The following is a 23,006-nucleotide window of genomic DNA, read 5'->3' as shown; positions in this document are numbered from 1 at the left end:
CATTTGTATTTAGGGTAAATTATATTGGGTACACACAATAATATAAAATGTATTCCATACTAATACAGTTATGTCAATAAATGAATAATTTCATATTCATTTACTTGTTGTTTTCAATGTTTTTAAGTAAAAGAGGTGGCTCTGTATTATAGCACTAAAGTGTTTTTTTTTTAAAATATATTTTGAGCATACTTGTGATTTGTCTCAGAATATATTCTTATTTATTTGTCAGTGCAGTTATATTACAAGCAATGTCAATATTTATGGACATAGGAGAGGAGAATAATTAGATAAAATGTTAACGTCTGGTCCACGTAAATCATGTCTTACCCATGTATGAACACTTCATAAACATCTAAAAAAGATTACAATATTCATCACTCACAAATGTGTCTCCATCATCGCTGAGAGATTCACAGCAGATGTATTGAAGATGAGCAAACGTCCTGAATAAGATGTGTTTCATATGAAAACAGAGACGACACAGATGCATTTGTGATTATTGGTATGTAATTTGGGAAGTAGAAAACTTTCATTTCAATACTTTTTGAGTAATTTAACTCTACAATTGTTCTGACCCTCTTCTACTGTGGGATAAAACGTTTTAAAGTTCCTTGTTTATGTGTTCTGCATTTCCTTGTTTGATTTGGGTGATTTAAATCATCACGTGGTGTCACAGACTTGAAGTTATCTTTTCCACACGTTGATTTTTGGTTAATTGACACCGAGTTGAAGTTGTTTTTGATGAGGTTTATGTTTCAGATGCAGTTACACGCTGTGACCAGCAGATGGCAGATGGTGCAGTGCAACAGCGCCGCTCTCTGTGAGTGAAAGTGAAACTAACGGAGTTGAACATAACGGATTTTTCTCACTTAGTGATTAAAGGAGGAAATCAGGAGGAAACGGTACGTATACTGAAATCTCACGCTATAATAGGTTATAAATGTTATAAATGTAATCGATATGAAGAACAGTGCTGCTGTATTTGAATGAAGTGTTAATGTATACAGTTTATACATGACTTTTTAACCTGATGTTTCTCAGTAAGTGAACTGCGCCATTACACAGAGTTATATACCACACAGAGTCCGAGAGTCCGCGCCTCTCTCTGTGTTACAAACATAATCAGTGTGTCTTTATTGTGAGTGTAACCCTAACCCCGGTCACTATGGTGTTATATAAGTGGGTTTGATCATCTACCAATTTGAAATGTTAATTTTTAATGGATTCCGAGTCGCTGGTCCCAAGTCCGGATGAAATGGGATGTTTGCGTTGGGAAGGGCTTCCGGTGCCTTTCACATTTCTTGTGAATCCATTCAAGCACTCACGAGTTACAACTGTTTGAGTAACTATAGTAAATGATGATGCTATTTATTGAAGCAAAAATGTTACAATACCAACTGGGCCTGTGTGAAAATGTATTTACCCCCCCCCCCCCCCCCATTACTAATTCCCCGAATCTATGAAAGTGCATTGATAATGGAGTTCAGCTGAACTACACACAACCAGACCTGAATACTGAAAACCCTGTTCAATCACATCTACAGTTAAATAGTACTTTTTCAGCAGCATGGAGTTGGTTAAAAGATCTTACCCAGTAACACACTACGCCAAAGATGAAAGAAATTCCAGAAATGATAAGGAAAAAGGAGATTTAAACATCAGTCTGGGAAGGCTTACAAAGCTATTTCAAAGGCTCTGGGACTCCAAAGAACCACAGCGAGAGCCGTTATCTCCAAATGGAAAAACTTGGCACAGTAGTGAACCTTTCCAGAAGTGGCCGACCTTCCAAAATTCCTCCAAGAGCACAGCGACGACTCATCCAGGAAGTCACAAAAGAGCCAAGGAGAACATCAAAGAAACTACATGCCTCTCCTGCATCAATAAAGGTCACTGTTTATGACTGCACTATCAGAAAGACGCTGGGCAAATAAGGTATCCATGGAAGAGTGGTGAGGTGAAAACCACTGCTAACCCAGAAGAACGTTAAGACTCGTCTGAATTTCACCAAAACACACTTTCGAGGAGTCGAAAGTGGAACTGTCTGGAAGACAGGAGCTTAGTGGTTAGTGCGTTTGCTTCACACCTCCGGGGTTGGGGGTTTGATTCCCACCGTCGCTCTGTGTGCACGGAGTTTGCACATTCTCCCCAGGTACTTCGGTTTCCTCCAGAGTCCAAAGGAAGAAGAAGAATCCTAACAATTACACGTTTGGTGTCGGACCCCTAGTAAATCTTTGAAGACTAACTAAAAAGATGGGATTATTGCTTTTTAATGATGAACACAGTGTTTAACACTGCTGGGACAGCAGAGTATTATTTATTGCTCGGGAACAAGGATTTTCTTTATACACTCTATTAGATTCAGTAACGGAGCTATGAAGAAAAAAAACAACTTTGAGGTATAGATAAGTTTAAAAATAAAAGACGAATGAATGTAATTTATGTGAAAAAAGACATTTAGTATGTCAGGTTTTACAAAAAAAACAAAAACAAAAAAACAGAAAAAGGGCGAAAGGGTATGTTAATGTGCTCATAGAGAAAATCAAAAACATAATGGTATCAGTTTAAATGTTTGCATCCCCCTCTGTGACTGTGATTAATATTTTTTAATAATTGTGTGTTCACTTCTATTGGCCTTTATAAATGCCTCCATTTTCTATCATACTACCCGAAGAGCTTTTTGATTCATGACACCATTTTTCCCCTGATATTTTTGTTGTAATTCTGCCAGATGTTACACATTCTGTAAATCAGGTTTGGAGATTGAGATGGTCATAGCAACATACTTTCTTGCATCATTAAAGGATTACATCCTCATTTCATTTTAAATGTTGGAATTAATTTTTTTAGACCATAAAATCTATGTTAATTTTCTTTTCTCACAACCAGTATATTTTCTACATTGCTTTTGTCTAGACATTTTTGGTTTCATTATTTGTCTGTGTTATGTGATTTGCAGCTGTTTATTGAATATAAAATCCTAAATATACCAGTGATGTTATATTAGCATGCATGTCTGTTAAATTTGTGTTTTTGCTCTAACAATGTGTTCTAGAATGATGGAGGGAAGGGGACCAGACTCACCAGAACCCAGCTGTGTGTCCACGAAGAGTGATAAATCAATGGACAAGCCAATTGGGTTCAGAGACAGAGACAGATCTACTGATCAGAGGTCAGTATGTTGAGCTGTTTATGGCAGATCAATAGCACCCCCAGTGGCCAATTTGAATAAGCTTGTATCAGCTACTAGCAGGGCTGTGCCTGAAACTACCATTCAAATTTCATGACAAGCGCTTAATGGAGACCTTGTCAAATGTTTTTGCAGTAATTTATAGATGTGTGGTGGCCATATTGTTTATAAATTTCAATATTTTTGATCATGATTGTGGACCACACTCTCCCGAGAAGTTTGAAATCAATTTTGTGAAAATTGTCAAAAAATCCTAGCACTAGTTTACAAAAAATAAGTTTTGCATATTATGTAAATTGTCATGAATTTGAGTGGGAGGATCTTTCTACACTTTATTTTTCGGGACATATGCCTATTTTGCTGTTCAAAAATGCAGTATGCTACCAAGTGCCCAGTTAAAGTGAGACTGCTTTGCACTGTTCTGGCTGGAAATTTGCAACATGAAACACTATTCATGTTAGAATAAAATTCTAAATATACCAGTGATGTTATACAGTATTAGCATGCATGTCTCTTAATTTTTGTTTTTGCTCTAATAATATATGTGTTCTAGAATGATGAAGAGAAAGAGATCAGACTCACCAGAACCCAGCTGTGTGTCCATGAAGAGTGATAAATCAATAGACGAGCCGATTGTGTTTAAACACACAGACAGATCTACTGATCAGAGGTCAGTATGTTAAGCTGTTTTATGGCAGATTTATTGGACTTTTATTTTCTCAGAAGCAGCTATTTTAACTTAACCCCAAACCCTCTGAATATCAATAGCACCCCCAGTGGCCAATTTGAGTGAGGAGTATAAATTAAGAAATTCTGAAAATCAGTGAATTGTGTTAAGAGGATAGTGTAAAAATCTTTGCATTTATAAATATGTTCTATAAATACATATGGTCTGTATTAGACGATGTGCTTTATTTGTTCATAGACCGCAAAAGAAGAAATTGAGGATAATTGAGGATTCGTTGGAGAACGTATTCAAGGTTTGTGCTTTTGTAATGTGTGTAACTTGTGTCTGAATAAGTTGCACGGTTTTTAAAATTTAGGATAAGAATGGAACATGAAAAGGGAGTCACCAGCTTCTCTCAATTATCTCTGGTCTAATGGTTATCCTAGATGGTCTGTGAAAGAGAAGAAACTTTGTGACTCTGAAGTATACAGCTGTGGATGAGTAAAGAACTATAATCGCACTGTCCAGAACTACAATCGCACTGTCCAGAACTACAATCGCACTGTCCAGAACTACAACCGCACTGTCCAGAACTATAATCGCACTGTCCAGAACTATAATCGCACTGTTCAGAACTATAATCGCACTGTCCAGAAGAGGACGCAGTCCTTTTTGGGTCATTGCATTAGTTGCTTAACCGTTTTTAATTTGCCTTTTTTTTTTTTTTTGAGTGATTACGTCTATGGATTGGCATTACAAAACCACCAGTTTTTTGTTTTGTTTTGTTTGCACTTGGTTTAACTGTGATAAAAACAGTAAGTGACTTCTGAGCTATACAGGCTGGTTCTTCAAATCTGGCCTTCAAGGTCCACTGTCCTGCAGAGTTTAGCTCCAATCTCAAACTCATAATTTTTAAAGTAGAATACTACAATAGAGGACTTATTTCTGGGAAAATTTCACGTTCGTGTCTGGCCCCCACCAGAGATATTCAACCTGAAAGTGAGGGAAATTACCTTGTAATGTGCTCCAGAGATCAGTGTATGTTCCAAGGAGCTAGGACCATCCTGAGCCAAGATATTGAGGTTTCCGTAAACGGCAGTATAACCAAAATTTGTTGTGCCATGACACAAAGACTTTTTTTAAAAATGGTGATTTTGCAATGATGATACATAGACTTTATCACTCAAAAAATTGGAAAATTAAAAATAGTCAAGCAAACAACTTTACAATTATTGGACCACTTGAGATGGAATGACCCTGACTCATTGATTATTACTGTTCTCGACTAAAATTCAGAACTTAATCATATTGATTCTTTGGAAGTTTGTAGTTTTACTTTGTACTTAAAATTCTAAACTAAAAGTAGATATTTTATGAGGCTGATCCATTTAATCAGACTGACTAATTTATGAGATGATTAAGTTTACAGTAAAGTACCTATATTGCTGGTATGTACTTTGCATTTCTAGTGCTTCCTGTATAAACAGGCCCATTTCCCCAGTAGCATTATGGGTAGACAGACAGAATTGCAGTTGGAACTGTGCTAATAGAAAGAGACTTTCCTCCTTTTCATAAATCAGGCATCTCTCAGTGTGTAACATTATAATATTTAGATGTGTTCCTGTGTGTTTCTAACCAGGAGTTGGAAGGCAAAGTCATCACTCTGATGAAGAATGAGCTGAAGAGGTTTCAGAAGCTCCTGAGTCCAGATTACCCAGCATGCACTGAGAGGGAAGTGCAGGATGAGGAGGATCTGCACAGTGTCAGAGAGGGAGCGCTGAAGATTACACTGCACGTCCTGAAGAAAATGAATCACACAGATCTTGCTAACACACTGCAGAACGGTAAGAATTCTCAAGAGCCTTGAATTTACCACTGGTCCATACTTACACTTACACTTACAGTGCTGTTAAATTCTGGATTCTGATTGGGCAGAAGGTGTTGATTAATTTTCCATAACAGCAGCTCTGATAGTAGTTCAGCAGCTAATCACAGGTTTATCTTATGTCATTATTTCCATAGTAACAGCTCATTCACAGGGTGTACGGTGGATGCTCCACATAAATGGATTTTAAAAATGTGTAGGGTTGTGGAATTAATTATTGATTATTAGTTTGTTTATTGCATTAAATACACTCTGCAATAAAATGTGCTATTCTTTTGTTTATTAGAGCTGTGTCCAGCGTTTGAGTGTCAACAAACATTAAAATCCACACTGAGAGAGAAATGTAAAAGAATTAATGAAGGAATCTCACAGCCTGGAAGTTCAGCACTTCTGAATGAGATCTACACAGAGCTCTACATCACAGAGGGTTGGAGTGGAGACGTCAATAATGAACATGAGGTGAGACAGATTGAGACAGCGTCCAGGAGACCAGCAGCACAGGAGACACCCATCAAATGTAACGATCTCTTTAAAGACAAGTCCATCAGAACTGTGCTGACTAAAGGAGTTGCTGGAATTGGAAAAACAGTCTCTGTGCAGAAGTTCATTCTGGACTGGGCTGAAGGAAAAGCAAATCAGGACATTACCTTCATGTTTCCACTTCCATTTAGAGAGCTGAATCTGATGAAGCAGAAACATCTCAGTCTGATGGATCTTCTTCATCACTTTTTCCCTGAAATTAGAAAACTAGAATTAAAAGACTGTGACTCCTACAAAGTCCTGTTCATCTTTGATGGTCTGGATGAGTGTCGACTTCCTCTAAATTTCCAGAAGAATGAGAGATTGTGTGATGTGACAGAGTCAGCCTCAGTGGATGTGCTGCTGACAAACCTCATCAAGGGGAATCTGCTTCCCTCTGCTCTCCTCTGGATAACCTCTCGACCAGGAGCAGCCAATCAGATCCCTTCTGAGTGTGTAGACCAGGTAACAGAGGTACGAGGGTTCAGTGATCCTCAGAAAGTGGAGTACTTCAGGAAGAGGATCCGTGATCAGAGCCTGGCCAATAAAATCATCTCACACATGAAGTCTTCAAGAAGCCTCCACATCATGTGCCACATCCCAGTCTTCTGCTGGATCTCAGCCACTGTTCTAGAGAGAATGTTGGGTGAAGCAGAGAGTGGAGAGATCCCCAAGACTCTGACTCAAATGTTCACACGCTTCCTGATCTTTCAGATCAAACACAAGGACCAAAAGTACCATCAGAAATGTGGCCCTGATCCTCAGCAGACCAGAGAGAGTATCCTGGCACTGGGAAAACTGGCTTTCCAACAGCTGGAGAAAGGAAACCTGATCTTCTATGAGGAAGACCTGAGAGAGTGTGGCATTGATGTGAGAGAAGTGTCAGTGTACTCAGGAGTGTGTACCCAAATCTTCAGAGAGGAGTTTGGGCTTCACCTGGAGAAGGTCTTCAGCTTTGTACATCTGACTGTTCAGGAGTTTCTGGCTGCTTTATACACATTTCTCTCCTTCATCAGCAGAAATGTAACAGAACAACCAACCACTGATCTGTCTGATCTTCTCACCAAGTCAGACATGTCTGATCTCCTCAGGAGTGCAGTGGACAAGGCCTTACAGAGTGAGAATGGACACCTGGACCTGTTTCTCCGCTTCCTTCTGGGTCTCTCACTGGAGTCCAATCAGACTCTCTTACGAGGCTTAATGCCACAGACAGGAAGCAGCTCTCACAGCAAACAGGAAACAGTCAAGTACATCAAGAAGATGATCAGGGAGAATCCATCTCCAGAGAAATCCATCAATCTGTTCCACTGTCTGAATGAACTGAATGATGATTCTCTAGTGCAGGAAGTACAGACTTACCTGAACAGAGAATATTACTGTAGTCTCAGTGGAACCAGACTCTCTCCTGCTCAGTGGTCAGCTCTGGTGTTTGTGTTACTGAACTCAGATCAGGAACAGGATGAGTTTAATTTGAGGCAATATGACCCATCAGACGAATGCCTTCTGAAGCTGCTGCCAGTGGTCAAAGTCTCCAGAAAAGCTGAGTGAGTATTTTTATTCATGAATGTATTAATGCATGGTTTGTTATTTTAATGTAACACTGACTTTTTACAGCAACAATTTATGTCTGCCCTGAGGCATGCATGCGAGAGAAAATAAGGGCATGTTTACATCAACCTAATCATCATGGACCAGTCAAACTTTCTGTTTAGTTTGGATTCATTTTGATGTCTATGAACAACTAGTTTGTATTCAAGTTCACACCAACCAACTGAATCAGTAATAATCTGTATCAGTACTGAATCAGTATTTGTCTAAATTCTTGAGGTCTGAAGGTGACAGGTACGATTTAAATATATGATTGTAATACTGCAGAAGAGCAGTATGTTCTCCCCAGTAAAACAGCAGATCAGCCAATCGACATGTGAATCTATTCTTGTTCTATTTATTGTTTTTCCTTCTCATCACAGATGTCAAGTCAAATCAAGTGGGTTTTTATTGTTAAATGTTGTTTCTTCAGGACCATGGTGCAACACAGAACAGTATGCAAGACTAGAGAAAGTGCAAATACACATCAGTCTGAGATGAGTGCAAGACAATAAATACACAGGACGATAAATGGGACAGAACATTCACTGTAAACCATAAGCTATTCTGTAATGTAGCAGCACAAGTATAGCAGCAATATTTTCAGCAGAAACGAGTTCCATAATATAAAAGTGACTAATGCAGCTTTTGTAAAGTGCGGTGTGCAGTGGTACTTATTGAGTTAGGTGATTGACTAGTCCAGGTGAGTGTTGGGAGGCAGCAGGGTGTTGAGTAATCTGACTGCCTCAGGGAAGAAACTGTTGCGGAGTAGGCTGGTGGTGGCACGGATGCTCCTGTGCCTTTTGCCAGAAAGCAGGGAATTGTTAAAGATTTCTGTGAGGACAACTGTAAACTGATCAGCACATACCCTGAGCACCCGGCCAGGTATGTTTTCAGGACCTGCAGCTTTCCATGGGTTGGCTCTGGAAAGAGTTTTCCTGATGTCTACTGCAGACAGATGAAGTATTTGGTCCGTGACAGTTGGGGTGGTCTTCCTCTCTGGCATGTTGTTCTGTGCTTTAAACCGTGTATATAAATCTTTCAGTGCATCTGGGAATGAGGCATCACCATCACAGACAAGTGGTGTAGCTTTGTAGTCTGTGATAGCCTGGATGCCTTGACACATACACCTTGCTGTCCTTGGTGTTTATGAAGTGACTGTGGATTCTTTCTGCGTAGTTGCGCTTTGCTGCTCTGATAGGCCAGGACAGATTGGCCCTTGCTGTGTTGAGGCCTGCATTGTCAACATTTCTGAAGGCAGTGTCTTGGGTTTTCAACAGCAAGCACAGTCGAAGATCAGCAGTCATTTGTGTTTTCCGATTTGCGCGTGTGGTGATACTGAAAAATCTAGATCACTTCTAACATTGGAACAATACATATATTATAGGGCATGTAAATTAATACACATTGCACATACTTTTTCTTTCCAAAACAGTTATTCTAGAATATTTTTGCTTCAGCAGAACAATAGAAACAGGTCTATGAAATGGAAACAGCTCCATGAGGACATAAATGACTTCATTGTTATGACGTAATTATGAAATGGAGGTTTAGGATGGATGCAAGTGCTGTTAAAGACTTTTATTAGAGCGAGAAAGGCATACAAATCCAAAACATAAGACAACAGAGTGGTCAAAAAAAGGCAATGGTTCAGGCGATCTACAAACAGGCATAAATAGGGCGAGGCTGGAATCAGGAACAAGGTCAATAAACATGAAACAAAACAAGAAACAAGGAACAACCACTTCGTAAGGAGAATACACTTAATACTACGCAAAGTACTAAGAGACACAAGGGGTTTAAATGACAAACATAATCATGGGTTAAACACAGGACAGCTGAAAACAATGCTAACACACATTTGGGAAACAATCACTGACAAAACAGGGGCAGAGACAGAACATAACCATCACAAAAGCATGTGTCCAATGTAAATAAAGTTAATGTCGTTAAAGACTGAAAACCGTGCGCTCGCTAAGAGCTCACACCGGGCTCGTGCACGAGCTTGCGCTTCGGTTTTCCAAGCACACTGCAATACTGCAGTGCTGGCTAAGGGGGACATCATGACAGAACTCCCCTCTCATGGCGGGCCTGGCCCTTTGGGTGTCCTCAGCGGAGCAGGACGGTAGAGCGACGTCCTCAGCGGAGCAGGAAGGCAGAGTGATGTCCTCAGCGGAGCAGGAAGGCAGGGCGACGTCCTCAGTGGCATGGGAAAATGAAGCGACGTCCATAAAGAACCCTGGCATAGTGGCATCCATGGCAGAATAGAGAAGCAAAGCGGCGCTCTTGGCTGCAACGGGAGCCGAAGAAACTTTCTCAGTAGAACAGGGTGTCTGAACAGAGAGTCTGAGCATCATTCTCCATCAACTTTGCAGGCTAAACTAGGTTGGCTGTGTCAGCAGACTCAGGTGTACGCAGAGTGTGGTTGGCTGTGTCGTCAGTCTCAGGCATGAGGAGACCTTGGTTAGTCATGACATCTGCTTCAGGCATGAGTAGAACTTGGTTGTCCATGTCAGCAGACTCGGGCATGAGCAGAACTTGGTTGTCCTTGTCAGCAGACTCAGGTGTGATCAGAACCTGGTTAGTCGTGACGTCGGCTTCAGATGTGAGCAGAACCTGGTTGGTCGTGACGTCGGTTTCAGGCATGAGGAAAACTTGGTTGGTTGTGTCAACAAACTCTGGCGTAACAGAGTCGAGCTCGGCAGATGAGACCACCTCGTGGTTGCATTTCGGTTTTCCGAGCACACTACTGTACTGCAGCACTGACTCGAGGGGAAATCGTGAAAGTTGTAAAGTACAAAATCTATTGGAATGTTCTTAACTGGTAGTGTACAGTTATACAGTTGTTTATTTTCTTTAAGAAAATCCTTTAATACAATATTAAATTCATAGCTCTATATGTTCTGATATACGATGAGGGACCCAAAAATTCAGGGTATTTGAATGTGATGTGAATGTGATTTTTAATGTTAATTTTTGCATTAAAGTGCGTAGGAATCTATAGAAAAATATCAGGAAAAATGGCCCGAGAAGCAGTGCACCTAGGACAGGATCTTGCACCATGACAGTGCACCTGCACACAATGCATTGTAATCCATCATATTTGCCAGATCTCAAAAAACAATATTTCACACAAATTCTTTGCTCTTTATCATCTGCCTTGGGGGCTGAAGAACAAAAATCGCCAAATTCATGTTAACGACCTTAGGAATAATGACACAAATATCACACACATCTGCTAGGTATGATGGCACTCGTGAGACTGACTCACCAGACTGCAAGCACATACTGCCTAGTGGCAAAACCTGCAACTATGTACGACAAGTGTGGGAATTTTTTGGGTCCCCCTCATATAAATATTATCTTTATAATTATGTAATGCATTATATCTGCAGTGTTGTTTGTAGAAACTTCAACACAGGTCAGAATTTAGTGTTTGTAGGCTGCTCGCTCTCACATGTGTGTGTTATGTACATGATGTAATGGTGTTATAATAAATTAAAGCTGAGAGATTGTGGAGTGCAGAAAGATGTCGCTGCTCCTGTAAATGTGCTGATGTGGCGTCCTGTTCTCTGATTTCTGTGTGTGAGAGAACCACTCACATTTCTATTACATGGTAAAGAGTAAGTGTATTACAGCTGTGTTTGTGTGTTTGAGATCAGTGTTCTGATATTTCATCATTTCTTTTTCCAGTCTGTGTGGGTGTAAACTGACAGAGGAAAGCTGTAGAGATCTGTCGTCAGTTCTCAGTTCAAACTCCTACAGACTGACAGAACTGGACCTGAGTGACAATAACCTTCAGGATTCAGGAGTGAAGCTGCTCTCTGCTGGACTGGAGAATCCACACTGTGCACTGGCGATACTGAAGTAAGATCTCTCTGTCTGTCTGTCTCTCTCTCTCTCTCTTTCTCTCTCTCTCTCTCTCTCTCTCTCTCTCTCTCACACACACACACACACACACACACACACCTCCACCGTAACACACAAATGTTTGCTAAAGCCCCCCCAAAATAGACCTAGCAACATCCTCAGGCAATCAACAAACAGCATGAACAAGGCAAGACTATGGGCAAAACCAGAAAACCAGAACAGGGATCAAAACTAGAAAGACAACATAGCAATATGCAATGGCTTTGAGCACAACTGGAACACAAAGAACTTAGACTTCTCGAATTGAATGTGCAGTGAGGGTGCTTAAATACTGTGTATAAAGTCCAGGTGTGTGCAATTAGTAGTTGGATGGACATGAATGTAAGAGTGTCTGTGATGGCTGAGAGTTGTAGTCCATGCTGTATTCTGGGAATTGGAGTTTGATGCCAGTTCTGGCATTGACATGACACCTATAATGTTCTCTGTGAATTTTTTTTTTTACCAGAGCTGCTAAGAAAATAAAATATTTAATCATTTGTCTTCCAGGCTGAGTGAGTGTAATCTGACAGAGGAAAGCTGTAGAGATCTGTCGTCAGTTCTCAGTTCAAACTCCTCTAGACTGAGAGAACTGGACCTGAGTTACAATAACCTGCAGGATTCAGGAGTGACGCTGCTCTCTGCTGGACTGGAGAATCCACACTGTACACTGGAGATACTGAGGTCGGATCATCACTTTATTATTAAAGATTACCAAGAAACATGATTGAGTGTGTGTGTGTGTGTGTGTGTGTGTGTGTGTGTGTGTGTTTGTGGCCATCATATACTTGATTATGTATACTTTTTTTTGTACCTGTACATTTTACAACATGCTTTAAATGTTCTACATTTCAGAAACCTAGATGTGTAGCTGCTTAGATCTTGTGTCTGTATTAGGGGGTATAACACAAATACATTATCTGTGTTTGTATCTATTTAGTGCTTAAAAAGGGCGACTGTGGCTCAGGTGGTAGAGCGGGTTGTCCATTAATTGTAGGGTTGGCTTTCTATTCCCAGGCCACGTGACTCCACATGCCGAAGTGTCCTTGGGCAAGACACTGAACCCCTCTCTCTCACGTGTGTGTATTGCATACATGAGCTAACAGTGTAATAAAAAATTGTAGCTGTGAGATTGTAGCGGAGCGCAGAAACATGTCGCTGCTCCTGAAAATGTGCTGATGTGGCATCCTGTTCTCTGATTTCTGTGTACTGGCATTTCTTTTATAAGCTTTAGTTTTTGTCTGTTTTAGTATTTGACATTGGTGTTCTGTTATGAACACAGAGACAAGGGGACCTAAATGCAGAACACAGACACAGTTTTATGGCAGTGGGATTGATCATGTTCTCCATTGTGAAAGGGCCCAGATAACAGGAGGAGAGTCTTTTAACCTCAGTCTTGAGAGGGATCTGTTTGGCTGCAAGCCACAGTTTTTGGCCCGGCTGGTAGCTGGGAGCTGGAAACCGACAACAGTCAGCTAGGTGACTGTTGCGCTTGGTGGAGCAGAGCAGGGTGGAACGGGCCTCCCTCCATACCCTGCGTCAACAACAGTGGTGAGACTGCATGGCGGGAATGGCGATGACATCTACCTGGACCAGGAACAAGGGAGGCTGATAGCCCAGGGAGGACTCGAAGTGGGACATGCTGGTGGCGGTGCTAGTTAAGGAATCTAGGGTAGCTGATAGCTCCAGGTGGTGGGGTTGTTGGTAGTGACACACTGCAGTGCTTCTTCCAGTTCCTGGTTGGCCTGCTGTGCGTGGCCAGGGGACAAGCTGACTGTGGCCATAACAGCATTACAGAAAGACCTCCAGACTTCGGAAATGAATTGAGGCCCATGATCAGAAACAGTGTCCTTATGACGTGGCTTATGAGGAGGTCTGCAGTTTCTCAGATGGTAGGGAACTTGGGAAGGGCCAAAAAGTGTACTGCTTTAGAGAACCAGTCTACTATGGTGAGGATGACAGTCTTACCTCGTAAAGGGGGTAGACCAGTGATGAAGTCCAAGGTGATGTGTTACCATGGGCAGCTGGGAACAGGCAAGGGTTGTAATAGGCTGGCAGGCGGGCAGTGTGAGGCCTTATTATTCAATTCAAATCAATTCAATTTTATTTGTATAGCACTTTTTACAATAGACATTGTCTCAAAGCAGCTTTACAGAAACATATAAACACGGTATACAGATTTTAAATGTGCGAATTTATCCCAATTGAGCAAGCTGGTGGCGATGGTGGCAAGGAAAAACTCCCTAAGATATAAAGAGGAAGAAACCTTTAGAGGAACCAGACTCAGAAGGGAACCCATCCTCATCTGGGTAACAACAGATAGTGTGAAAAAGTTCATTATGGATTTATATGAAGTCTGTTTGGCCTTAGAAACAGCCGTAATCCCAGAAATCTGGAATTGGAGTAGATGAAAGCTCCATCCAGAGGTAGGGCATCCGAAACGGATCAAGTAGGTCCGGAGAGCAGAGAGGATCAGGATCTCTAGTATCTCCATAAAATCATGTGTGGCTCGACAGAAGGAGAGAGGGAGACAAGAGATTGTTAGGACTGTGCTTATCGTAACAGAAAGTCTAGTCAGGGTAGGCTTGATTAAACAAATACGTTTTAAGCCTAGACTTAAACACTGAGACTGTGTCTGAGTCCCGAACACTAATAGGAAGACTGTTCCATAACTGTGGGGCTCTATAAGAGGAAGTTCTTCCCCCTGCTGTAGCCTTCGCTATTCGAGGTACCGTCAAATAGCCTGCATCTTTTCATCTAAGTAGGTTGGCGGATCATAGAAAACCAAACGGTCGCTTAGATGCTGTGGTGCGAGACCGTTTAGTGCTTTATAGGTTAATAATAGTATTTTATAATCAATGCGAGATTTCACTGGGAGCCAATGCAGTGTTGATAAGATCAGGGTGATGTGGTCGTATCTTCTGGTTCTAGTTAGAACTCTAGCAGCTGCATTCTGTACTAACTGGAGTTTGTTTATGCTCCTACTGGAACATCCAGACAGTAAGGCATTACAGTAATCTAGACTAGAGGAGACGAAAACATGAACTAATATTTGTGCATCATGCAGTGACAATATATTTCTTATCTTAGAAATATTTCTGAGATGAAAGAAGGCTATCCCAGTAATATTATCTACATGAGCATCAAATGATAGACTGGAGTCAGTAATCACTCCAAGGTCTTTTACTGCTCCACATGACGAAACAGAAAGTGCGTCCAGAGTTACTATGAGATCAGAAAGATTACTTCTAGCTACACATGGTTCTAATACAAGTTCTTCTGTCTTATCAGAAATAAGTAAAAGGAAGTTAGTTAGCATCCAACGTCTAATGTCCTTTACACATTCCTCAACTTTATTAAGCTGCTGTCTGTCCTCTGGCTTCGCTGAAACATACAACTGTGTCTCATCAGGCACTGATGTGTAATACATTGAGTGTATTATGGGCACATATGGTGCAGGCAGCGACAAAGGCTAGAGTGTCAGAGTCCATTGTAGGCCACCAGAAGTGAACTTTCAACAGGCCTAGGGTGCAACTAGAGCCAGGGTGACAGGAGAATCAGGAACAGTGGACTTACTGGAGGACCTGGGAACGTGCAGAGTCAGGGATAAACAAGCAACCAGGAAGCCCATTACCTGAATTGGTTTGGGTGCATTGTGCTTGCCAGATCACCGACTCAATCTCCCATGTGTCTGCACCCACTATGCAAGATAGAGGGAGGATGGTGTCGGGACATGAGGCATCTTCTTTGGGGGTGAACTGGTTGGAGAGGGCATCGGGCTTAGCGTTCTTAGAGCCCAGGTGGTGATAGTGAAGTTGAACCGCCTAAAGAACAGGGCCCAGAGCACTGCACCCACACCCAAATTGGAGGTGTCCACCTCCACGATGAATTGCCTTGAGGGGTCAGGTTGGATGAGCATGTGGCACAGGTGAACAGACCCTTGAGCGTGGTGAAGGCAGCCTCTGCCTCAGGGGTCCATAGGAAAGAAGTGGAGATGAAGGTGAGCCTGATGAGGGGTGCCGCTACTCGGCTGTAGTCCCTGATAAAGCTTAAGTAAAAATTGCCGAACCCTAGGAAACGCTGGAGCTACTTCAGAGTGGTGGGCCTGGGCCACTCGACAATGGCCTGGATCTTCTCCTGGTCAGCCTTGATCCATCCGCTCTCTATGACGTACCCCAGGAAGGTGACTGAGGGGATATGGAATTCACAATTCTCTGCTTTAACAAACAGGCGGATCTCTAGGGGTCACTGTAGTACCTGACATACATGGCGGGTATGCTCAGTGGGGGTTCTGGAGAAAATCAGGATGTCATCAAGGTAAATGAAAACAAAGCAGTTCAGGAAGTCCTGGAATAAGTCATTGACCAGGGCTTGAAAGACTGCTGAGGTGTTGGTGAAGCTGAGTGGCATGACCAAGTACTCGAAGTGGCCCAGGCGTGTATTGAATGCAGTCTTCCATTTGTTCCCCTTTCGGATCCTAACCAGATGGTACACATTCTGCAGGTCCAGCTTAGTAAAGATGGTGGCCCCGTGCCAGGGATCAAAGGCTGAATTAGAGAGGTGCAGGGGGTACTTGTTTTTGGTGGTCATACTGTTTAGACCTTGGTAGTCAATGCAAACGCGACAGAACTTAAATTTTTTGGCAACAAAATAGAAACCAGTACCTAGGGTGGAAAAGGAAGGTCGTATGATCCCAGCAGCAAGGGAGTCATTGACATATCTTTCCATACCCTCCCTCTCAGGGCGGGACAGGTTGTACAAATGGTAGGATGGCTCCAGGGAGCAGGTCAATAGTGCAGTCATAAGGCTGATGCGGCAGCAAGGAGAGGGCTCTGTCCTTGCTGAAGGCCTCTCCTAGCTCGTGGTACTCTGCAGGCACAGCTGAGAGGTTGGGCGGGGATAAGGCTGACTTGGAAATACAGCCCTCAGTGGGGGGATGGGCTGATTGCAGGCAGGAGGAATGGCAAAAAGCGCTCCAGTTGTTGATCTTCCCAGCTGACCAGTCAATCCGCAGATTATGCTTCTGAGTCTCCCAGCACCAGCAGCATAAATTGGGAGGAAACCAGATTTAGCTGGATCTGCTCCCAGTGTTTGCCAGAAAGAACCAGGAGCAATGGGGCTGTGTGATGGGTGATGCAGACCAGAAAACTATCATCTAGGGCATAAACTGTGATAGGGGTATCCAATAGTTCCAAAAGGAATCCCTGCATGAGCGGACAGCTCAGTATCCCAGAAGCTGTCATCAGCGCCAGAGCAAGCAGGGGTACCGTGAGCTGGTTGTGACACAGGGTGGCTTGATCTTGGAGGGTGTAGGGGGGCAGATGGCAGATGTCTGACTCACCAGTAGCCCCCACTTTACTGGTGAGCCTCCCCTTTTCACCAGAGAGGGCAGGTTGCCAAGAAGTGCCCCAGCTTCCTGCAGTAAATACATTCGCCTGCCTTGTATCTTTGGTCACGCTTGGCATGGGTGAGCCAGGCCCAACCCATTTGCCTGGGCTCTTCTGCAGCCTGCCCTCACATGTGGTTGTCCAGCTTGTTGACAAGAGAGATTAGCGTATTGAGGGAATCCAACTCATCCTTCAGGGCTATTTCATTCTTCACTTGTTTGTTGACGCCACTCAAGAACGGTTCTGGGTCCGGAACATGTGCCTCCTTCTGAAGTGGGCTGGTTCTGCTGGGTCAATGGTGGCCAGATTGTTCTATTAAGAACACAGAGAAGAGGGAGCCCAAATGCAGGACAGAGACACTGGGATCCAAGGTGAAAATGGGTTTTATTGAAGAACATGAGGAAGTGAGTGTATGTAAGAGAGTTGAGTTGGATAAGAGGGGTCAAGGTCGGGATTCGAACTCAGGTCTGCAGCGTGAGGGTCAGATGGAAAGGGTCTGCAGTGTGAGAGTCAGGGGAGTGAAAGCAAGGCCGAGCATGTGAGCCAAGTCCAGAGCTGGTGGGGCAAGGTGGGGCTGGGTGTAGCAGGAAGTGAGTTGTGAGTGAACAGACAGGCAGTGTGAGTAGTGGACCTGGAACACGAGGAGAGAAAACACACTAGGAGCTATTCTGACTATTCTGAGCACAGGATAACACAATGAGGAAAACATTCACAGTAACAGAAAGCAAACACAAGTAGGGCTGGCCGTGTACCGCACTGGAAGCCAGAACAATCTCCTGATGAGTGGTTGAAGAACTGGGGTTTATATACGCTGCTTGATAGATGAGTTGATGTTCAATGATTCAATACGAAATCCTGAGAAGTGGAGCAGTACACCCAGAGGCACACACACACACACGCACACACACACACACACAAGCACACACACGCACACACAAACACACACACTAACAGAAACACGAGGGAGAGAAAACACTGGAAACATGGGGAAGGGAGAAACAGGGAAACACACAGGCTCCTGGGTGGATCATGACATTTCTGATATTTCATCATTTCTCTTCCAGTCTGTGTGGGTGTAATCTGACAGAGGAAGGCTGTAGAGTTCTGTCCTCAGTTCTCAACTCAAACTCCTCCAGACTGAGAGAACTGAACCTGAGTGACAATAACCTGCAGGATTCAGGAGTGAAGCTGCTCTCTGCTGGACTGGAGAATCCACACTGTACACTGGAGATACTACGGTGAGTTAGTGATTTACTTTTTAATTGTAGTGACGTGATATATTTTCGTTGTTGTGTGTGTGAGATGGAGAGTAAATGTTCTGTATATAAAGATTTTGTGTAGTTTATGTTTTCACTGCTAAAACTGAGTGTGATAAATGTGAGACGTTTTTCTTTCATGAAGGATGACTGCCTGCAGGATTACAGATGAAGGTTATTCTGCTCTGGCTTCAGCTCTGAATTCAAACTGCTTATCACACCTGAGAGTGCTGAGTCTGTTAGGTAATAAAACAGGAGAATCAGGAGTGAAGCTGCTCAATGATCTAAAGGAGGATCCACACTGTAAACTGGGGACACTATGGTGAGTTACTGACTTACTGTCTCTTTACACACACACACACACACACACACACACACACACACACACACAGTGTGTATTCATTTATTTATTAAAATTTTCCTTACCTTAAATTGGCAAATGCTTATAACCCCTATATAATATAATATAAATATTGTTCTACTCTTTAGAACCATTAAGAGTTCATCTCTCTTCATTCAACTGTTGAAGGTCCTACATAGAACTCTACAACACTGGTTCCAGTTAAAACCTTTTTTCCCCACTTATCCTATAACACACACACACCAGTGTGTTTCACACAAACAGAGATGATAAGAGTTTTGTTCTGTAGTGCTCTTACAGTATTTATATACAGTGGAACATCTGAAACAATTGTGAGTCTACACTCAACACACACTACATGAGGGGTGGGGAGAGGGGAATGAAACTGTGTGTGTGTGTGTGTGTGTGTGTGTGTGTGTGTTTACACTAATGTTGCTCATAAAGATTCTGATGACCTACTATGATTAACGTTCTCTGTTATTCTTTCCTGTTCTCTGTCTAACAGCTTTTAGTCATAATACCTCACCAGGACTGACATGCGATGTGTTTCTGCTCAGCAAGGCATCATGCAGTTTGTTGTAGCATGACACTAAAACATTTCATTCTCTATTAAAGTGGTGATGTTTAATGCTGATTTAATCCTTTTTCCTCGAGAATAATTAAAAAAATCTTTGTACATTGTTAATCTGTTTTGTAATGGCAATTATGTTAACGACTCTGTTGCCTAATTTGTTGTCATTGTGATTAATGACTTCAACTCTGTCTACTGATAGTTGGGTCCAGACCAGCAGGTTTCTTAACCCAATTTTTCCAAAAACATGATATTTTGTTGTAGAAAAGAGCAGAACTGACACCTTATTGATTCTATATTAAAATGTGTTATTGGGTCTTTACTGTCCAAATCTCAGCTCACTGTCCAAATCTCAGCTATACTGTCCATATCTCAGCTTTAATGTCCAAATCTCAGCTTTAATGTTCATATCTCAGCTTTAATGTCCAAATCTCAGCTTTAATGTCCATATCTCAGCTTTAATGTCCAAATCTCAGCTTTAATGTACAAAAATGTCCAAATCTCAGCTATACTGTCCATAACTCAGCTTTAATGTCCATATCTCAGCTATAATGTCCATATCTCAGGTTTAATGTTCATATTTCAGCTTTAATGTACAAAAATGTCCAAATCAAAGCTATACTGTCCATAACTCAGCGTTAATGTCCAAATCTCAGCTTTAATGTCCATATCTCAGCTTTAATGTCCAAATCTCAGCTTTAATGTACAAAAATGTCCAAATCTCAGATATACTGTCCAAATCTCAGCTTTAATGTCCATATCTCAGGTTTAATGTTCATATTTCAGCTTTAATGTCCAAATCTCAGCTTTACTGCGCATATTTCAGCTTTAATGTTTATATCTCAGATTTAATGTCCAAATCTCAGCTTTAATGTTCAAATCTCAGCTTTAATGTTCAAATCTCAGCTTTAATGTTCATATCTCAGCTTGTACTAATTTGTCATGACACAGCGTCTCAGAAGAAATGTGGGGTTTTTTTTGCATATCTTTCCTGTTAATAATCATTATGATGATGTTAAGATATGTTCTTCTCTGGTGATCGGTTCACAATTATTCTGTAAGTCCACGCCGGCTAATTACACTAAACATGCATATGAGTGTACGTAAGCTCACTGGATAAAATAGTTTGAAAGAGATCAACTATAAAGTAACAGTATTAAATGTATTTTCATATAACTTTTATAACTGCATCTAGTTTGAACTATTGAACATATTTTGATTGAGGAATGTCTTGTATATGCACTTTATATCTAATTGTGATTTAATATAATTTTGTAAACATGTTTTCATATATTCATCTACAGTGTGTGTACAAAATAAACACTAACTGTGGCTAAACCACAGCAGTTCATGTGTTACGTCTCAGTAACAAAATCAAAGTCAGAGTGTGTTCTGTGTCCTTATTTAATAATGGGTTTTAGTATTCTTGTGTGTGTGTGTGTGTGTGTGTGTGTGTGTGTGTGTGTGTGTGTGTGTACGTACTCCAGAAAGCCAGTATACAGTATGTTGTACTAATGTACCCACAAAGTCAGTGTGTGATCTGTAGGTTGCCATGTGTGTGTATGTGTAGGTATTGTGTATACATACAGTACCCTCCACTAATATTGGCACCCTTGATAAATATGGGCAAGAAGATAAAGAAGGCTGTGAAAATTGTCTTTAGAGTAACCCACAGTTACACTGACGACACACTGCTTCAGCTGTTCTCTGCCAAATCTGTTTGAATGTCTTCATGACATTAAATGCTGGATGGACTTGTTTTTTTTTTGTTTTGTTTTGTTTTTTTTACAGCTAAATAGTGTAAAACTGAAATAATAATTTTTGGCCCACCAGTTTCAACTACTGCTATTTTCCCATGTTGTGTTTTGATAAGCAGATCAGTGCTGCTAACAAAAGCAGCTTTTCCAGCTGAGATCAATTGCTAAAATTAAGACAATGCTCTCTAAGAAGGACCTTAGGACCTCATGCTTGTATAACATCAGGGTTAGACTACTGCAATTCCCTCTATTTTGGATTGCCTAAAACTGCTCTAGATTGCTTGCAAATGGTACAAAATGTGGCAGCTAGATTATTGACTGGCACCAGCAAATGTGAGCATATAACTACTGTCCTTGCCTCTTTACACTGGTTGCCACTCAATTTCCACATTGATTTTTAAATTTTGTATTCGTTTTTAAAGCTTTACATGGACTTGCTCCCCAGTACATATGTGATCTCCTTACTCCATATACTGCCGCAAGATCTCTTTGATCATCCAGTCAACTCCTCCTTTCAGTCCCTTGTTCACATTTTTGTTCAAGTTCATTTAATTTAAAAAGCATGTTTAAAAACAGCCCGAGACTGACCAAAGTGCTGCAGAGAAGACACAAGAAACAATGCTAGAATACAAGGAAATAAATAAATAAATAAGTTAAAAGGCAAAGAAAAAAGATATGTATTAAGAAGGGATTTAAAGATTTATAGGGGGGGCACCACTCTAATTTCTAATGGTAAACAATTCCATAATCTGGGCCCGGCCACAGAGAAAGCTTGTTCCCCTCTGCGTTTTTAATCTGGTGCGAGGGACAGTGAGAAGGTTTTAACCAATAGATAATAAATATAATAAAATAAAATTGCTGTTCATAAAGTACTGCAGCTGTCCTATCACAATCTTCTCCAATACCTTAGAGATGAAGGCTAACACTGAAATAGGACAGAATTTTTTAAAAACAGAGGTTTCACGTGAAGGCTTCTTGAGTAAGGGGTGACAATGGCCACTTTTAAGCAGAGAATTCACAACATTAAAATCCATAAATAAAGTTATGTGTAATAAAGGGGAATGACTTTATTGACAATACTTATTTCCCCCACTGTATATACCTTCTCCTAGGAGACTAGTTACAGACTGAAGAGAGAGAGTTTTAAAGCGACAGTACCAAATTAACTACAGCTGTAGCAGAATTTCCATTTAATGCATCGATACCACTGTAACCCATATAAAACACATGAACAACAATATATAATGATTTAGGTGAAATAAAACTGCCTATTTGGTGATAGGATTGAAATTATTTAATATTTTTTTTAAAAAAGGTAACTTTAGATGTTTGAGCTTTTGAGCTGGAAACAAGACAAAAGTGAATTAGAAAAAAAAATGTTGGAGTCTATCAGTTTGCTGAAAATTAGCTGGATGCAGGATTGTACAGAGCTAATGTACTCAATTCAATCATCACAATAATGCGATTGCAGCCGCATGCAGATGGCCATTAACTTTATTTAACTCTACTTAACTCTTTCAGTGGCCTATCTGACCTGGACCAGATTAGCCATGCACATGCTAATAACAGTTTCATAAAGCTAATTATACCTTAAATTATCTACTTCTGGTTTGGTACTTACATCACTAATACATATTTTTCTCTATTAGCTAAATCCAGAGTTCAACATCATGTATTAGCAGTAGCTAAACTATTAGCATGGAACAGAATCAGTAAAACACATTATACATCAGTGTAATAGCTCTTTCAAACTTTTTTTTTATTACTTCTATACACTGTATGTCTCATTCCACACTTACACAACACTGTGATTCAGTCTTAATTATAGCAACAATGATAAATTATTACAAATTATTATTTTCAGACTCAATAAATAAACACATCAAACACTTCACTACCTGTTAGACACAATATATATAT

At 41.1% G+C, this 23,006-nt stretch overlaps 1 protein-coding gene across 2 annotated transcripts; it reads left to right on the top strand.

The window, feature by feature from the left end:
- Positions 1–821: 821 nt before the first annotated feature.
- LOC128601175 (NACHT, LRR and PYD domains-containing protein 3-like) lies at positions 822–23,006 on the top strand. 2 transcript variants are annotated; one of them, XM_053614167.1, is made up of 11 exons: positions 822–905; positions 3,056–3,172; positions 3,744–3,860; positions 4,116–4,170; positions 5,497–5,701; positions 6,029–7,805; positions 11,542–11,715; positions 12,265–12,438; positions 18,206–18,379; positions 18,543–18,719; positions 19,264–23,006. In XM_053614167.1, exons 2-11 carry the CDS (start codon positions 3,057–3,059, stop codon positions 19,268–19,270), a joined length of 2,976 nt encoding a protein of 991 aa, XP_053470142.1. In that variant the 5' UTR covers positions 822–905; position 3,056; the 3' UTR covers positions 19,271–23,006. The 2 variants fall into 2 exon arrangements, with proteins under 2 accessions (XP_053470142.1, XP_053470143.1); XM_053614168.1 differs by lacking the exon at positions 3,744–3,860.

Source organism: Ictalurus furcatus, chromosome 25 (genome assembly GCF_023375685.1).
Source record: "Ictalurus furcatus strain D&B chromosome 25, Billie_1.0, whole genome shotgun sequence".
NCBI lineage: Eukaryota > Metazoa > Chordata > Actinopteri > Siluriformes > Ictaluridae > Ictalurus > Ictalurus furcatus.
Note: the sequence above shows the minus strand (reverse complement) of the source record. Positions and strands in the feature narration are given on the sequence as shown.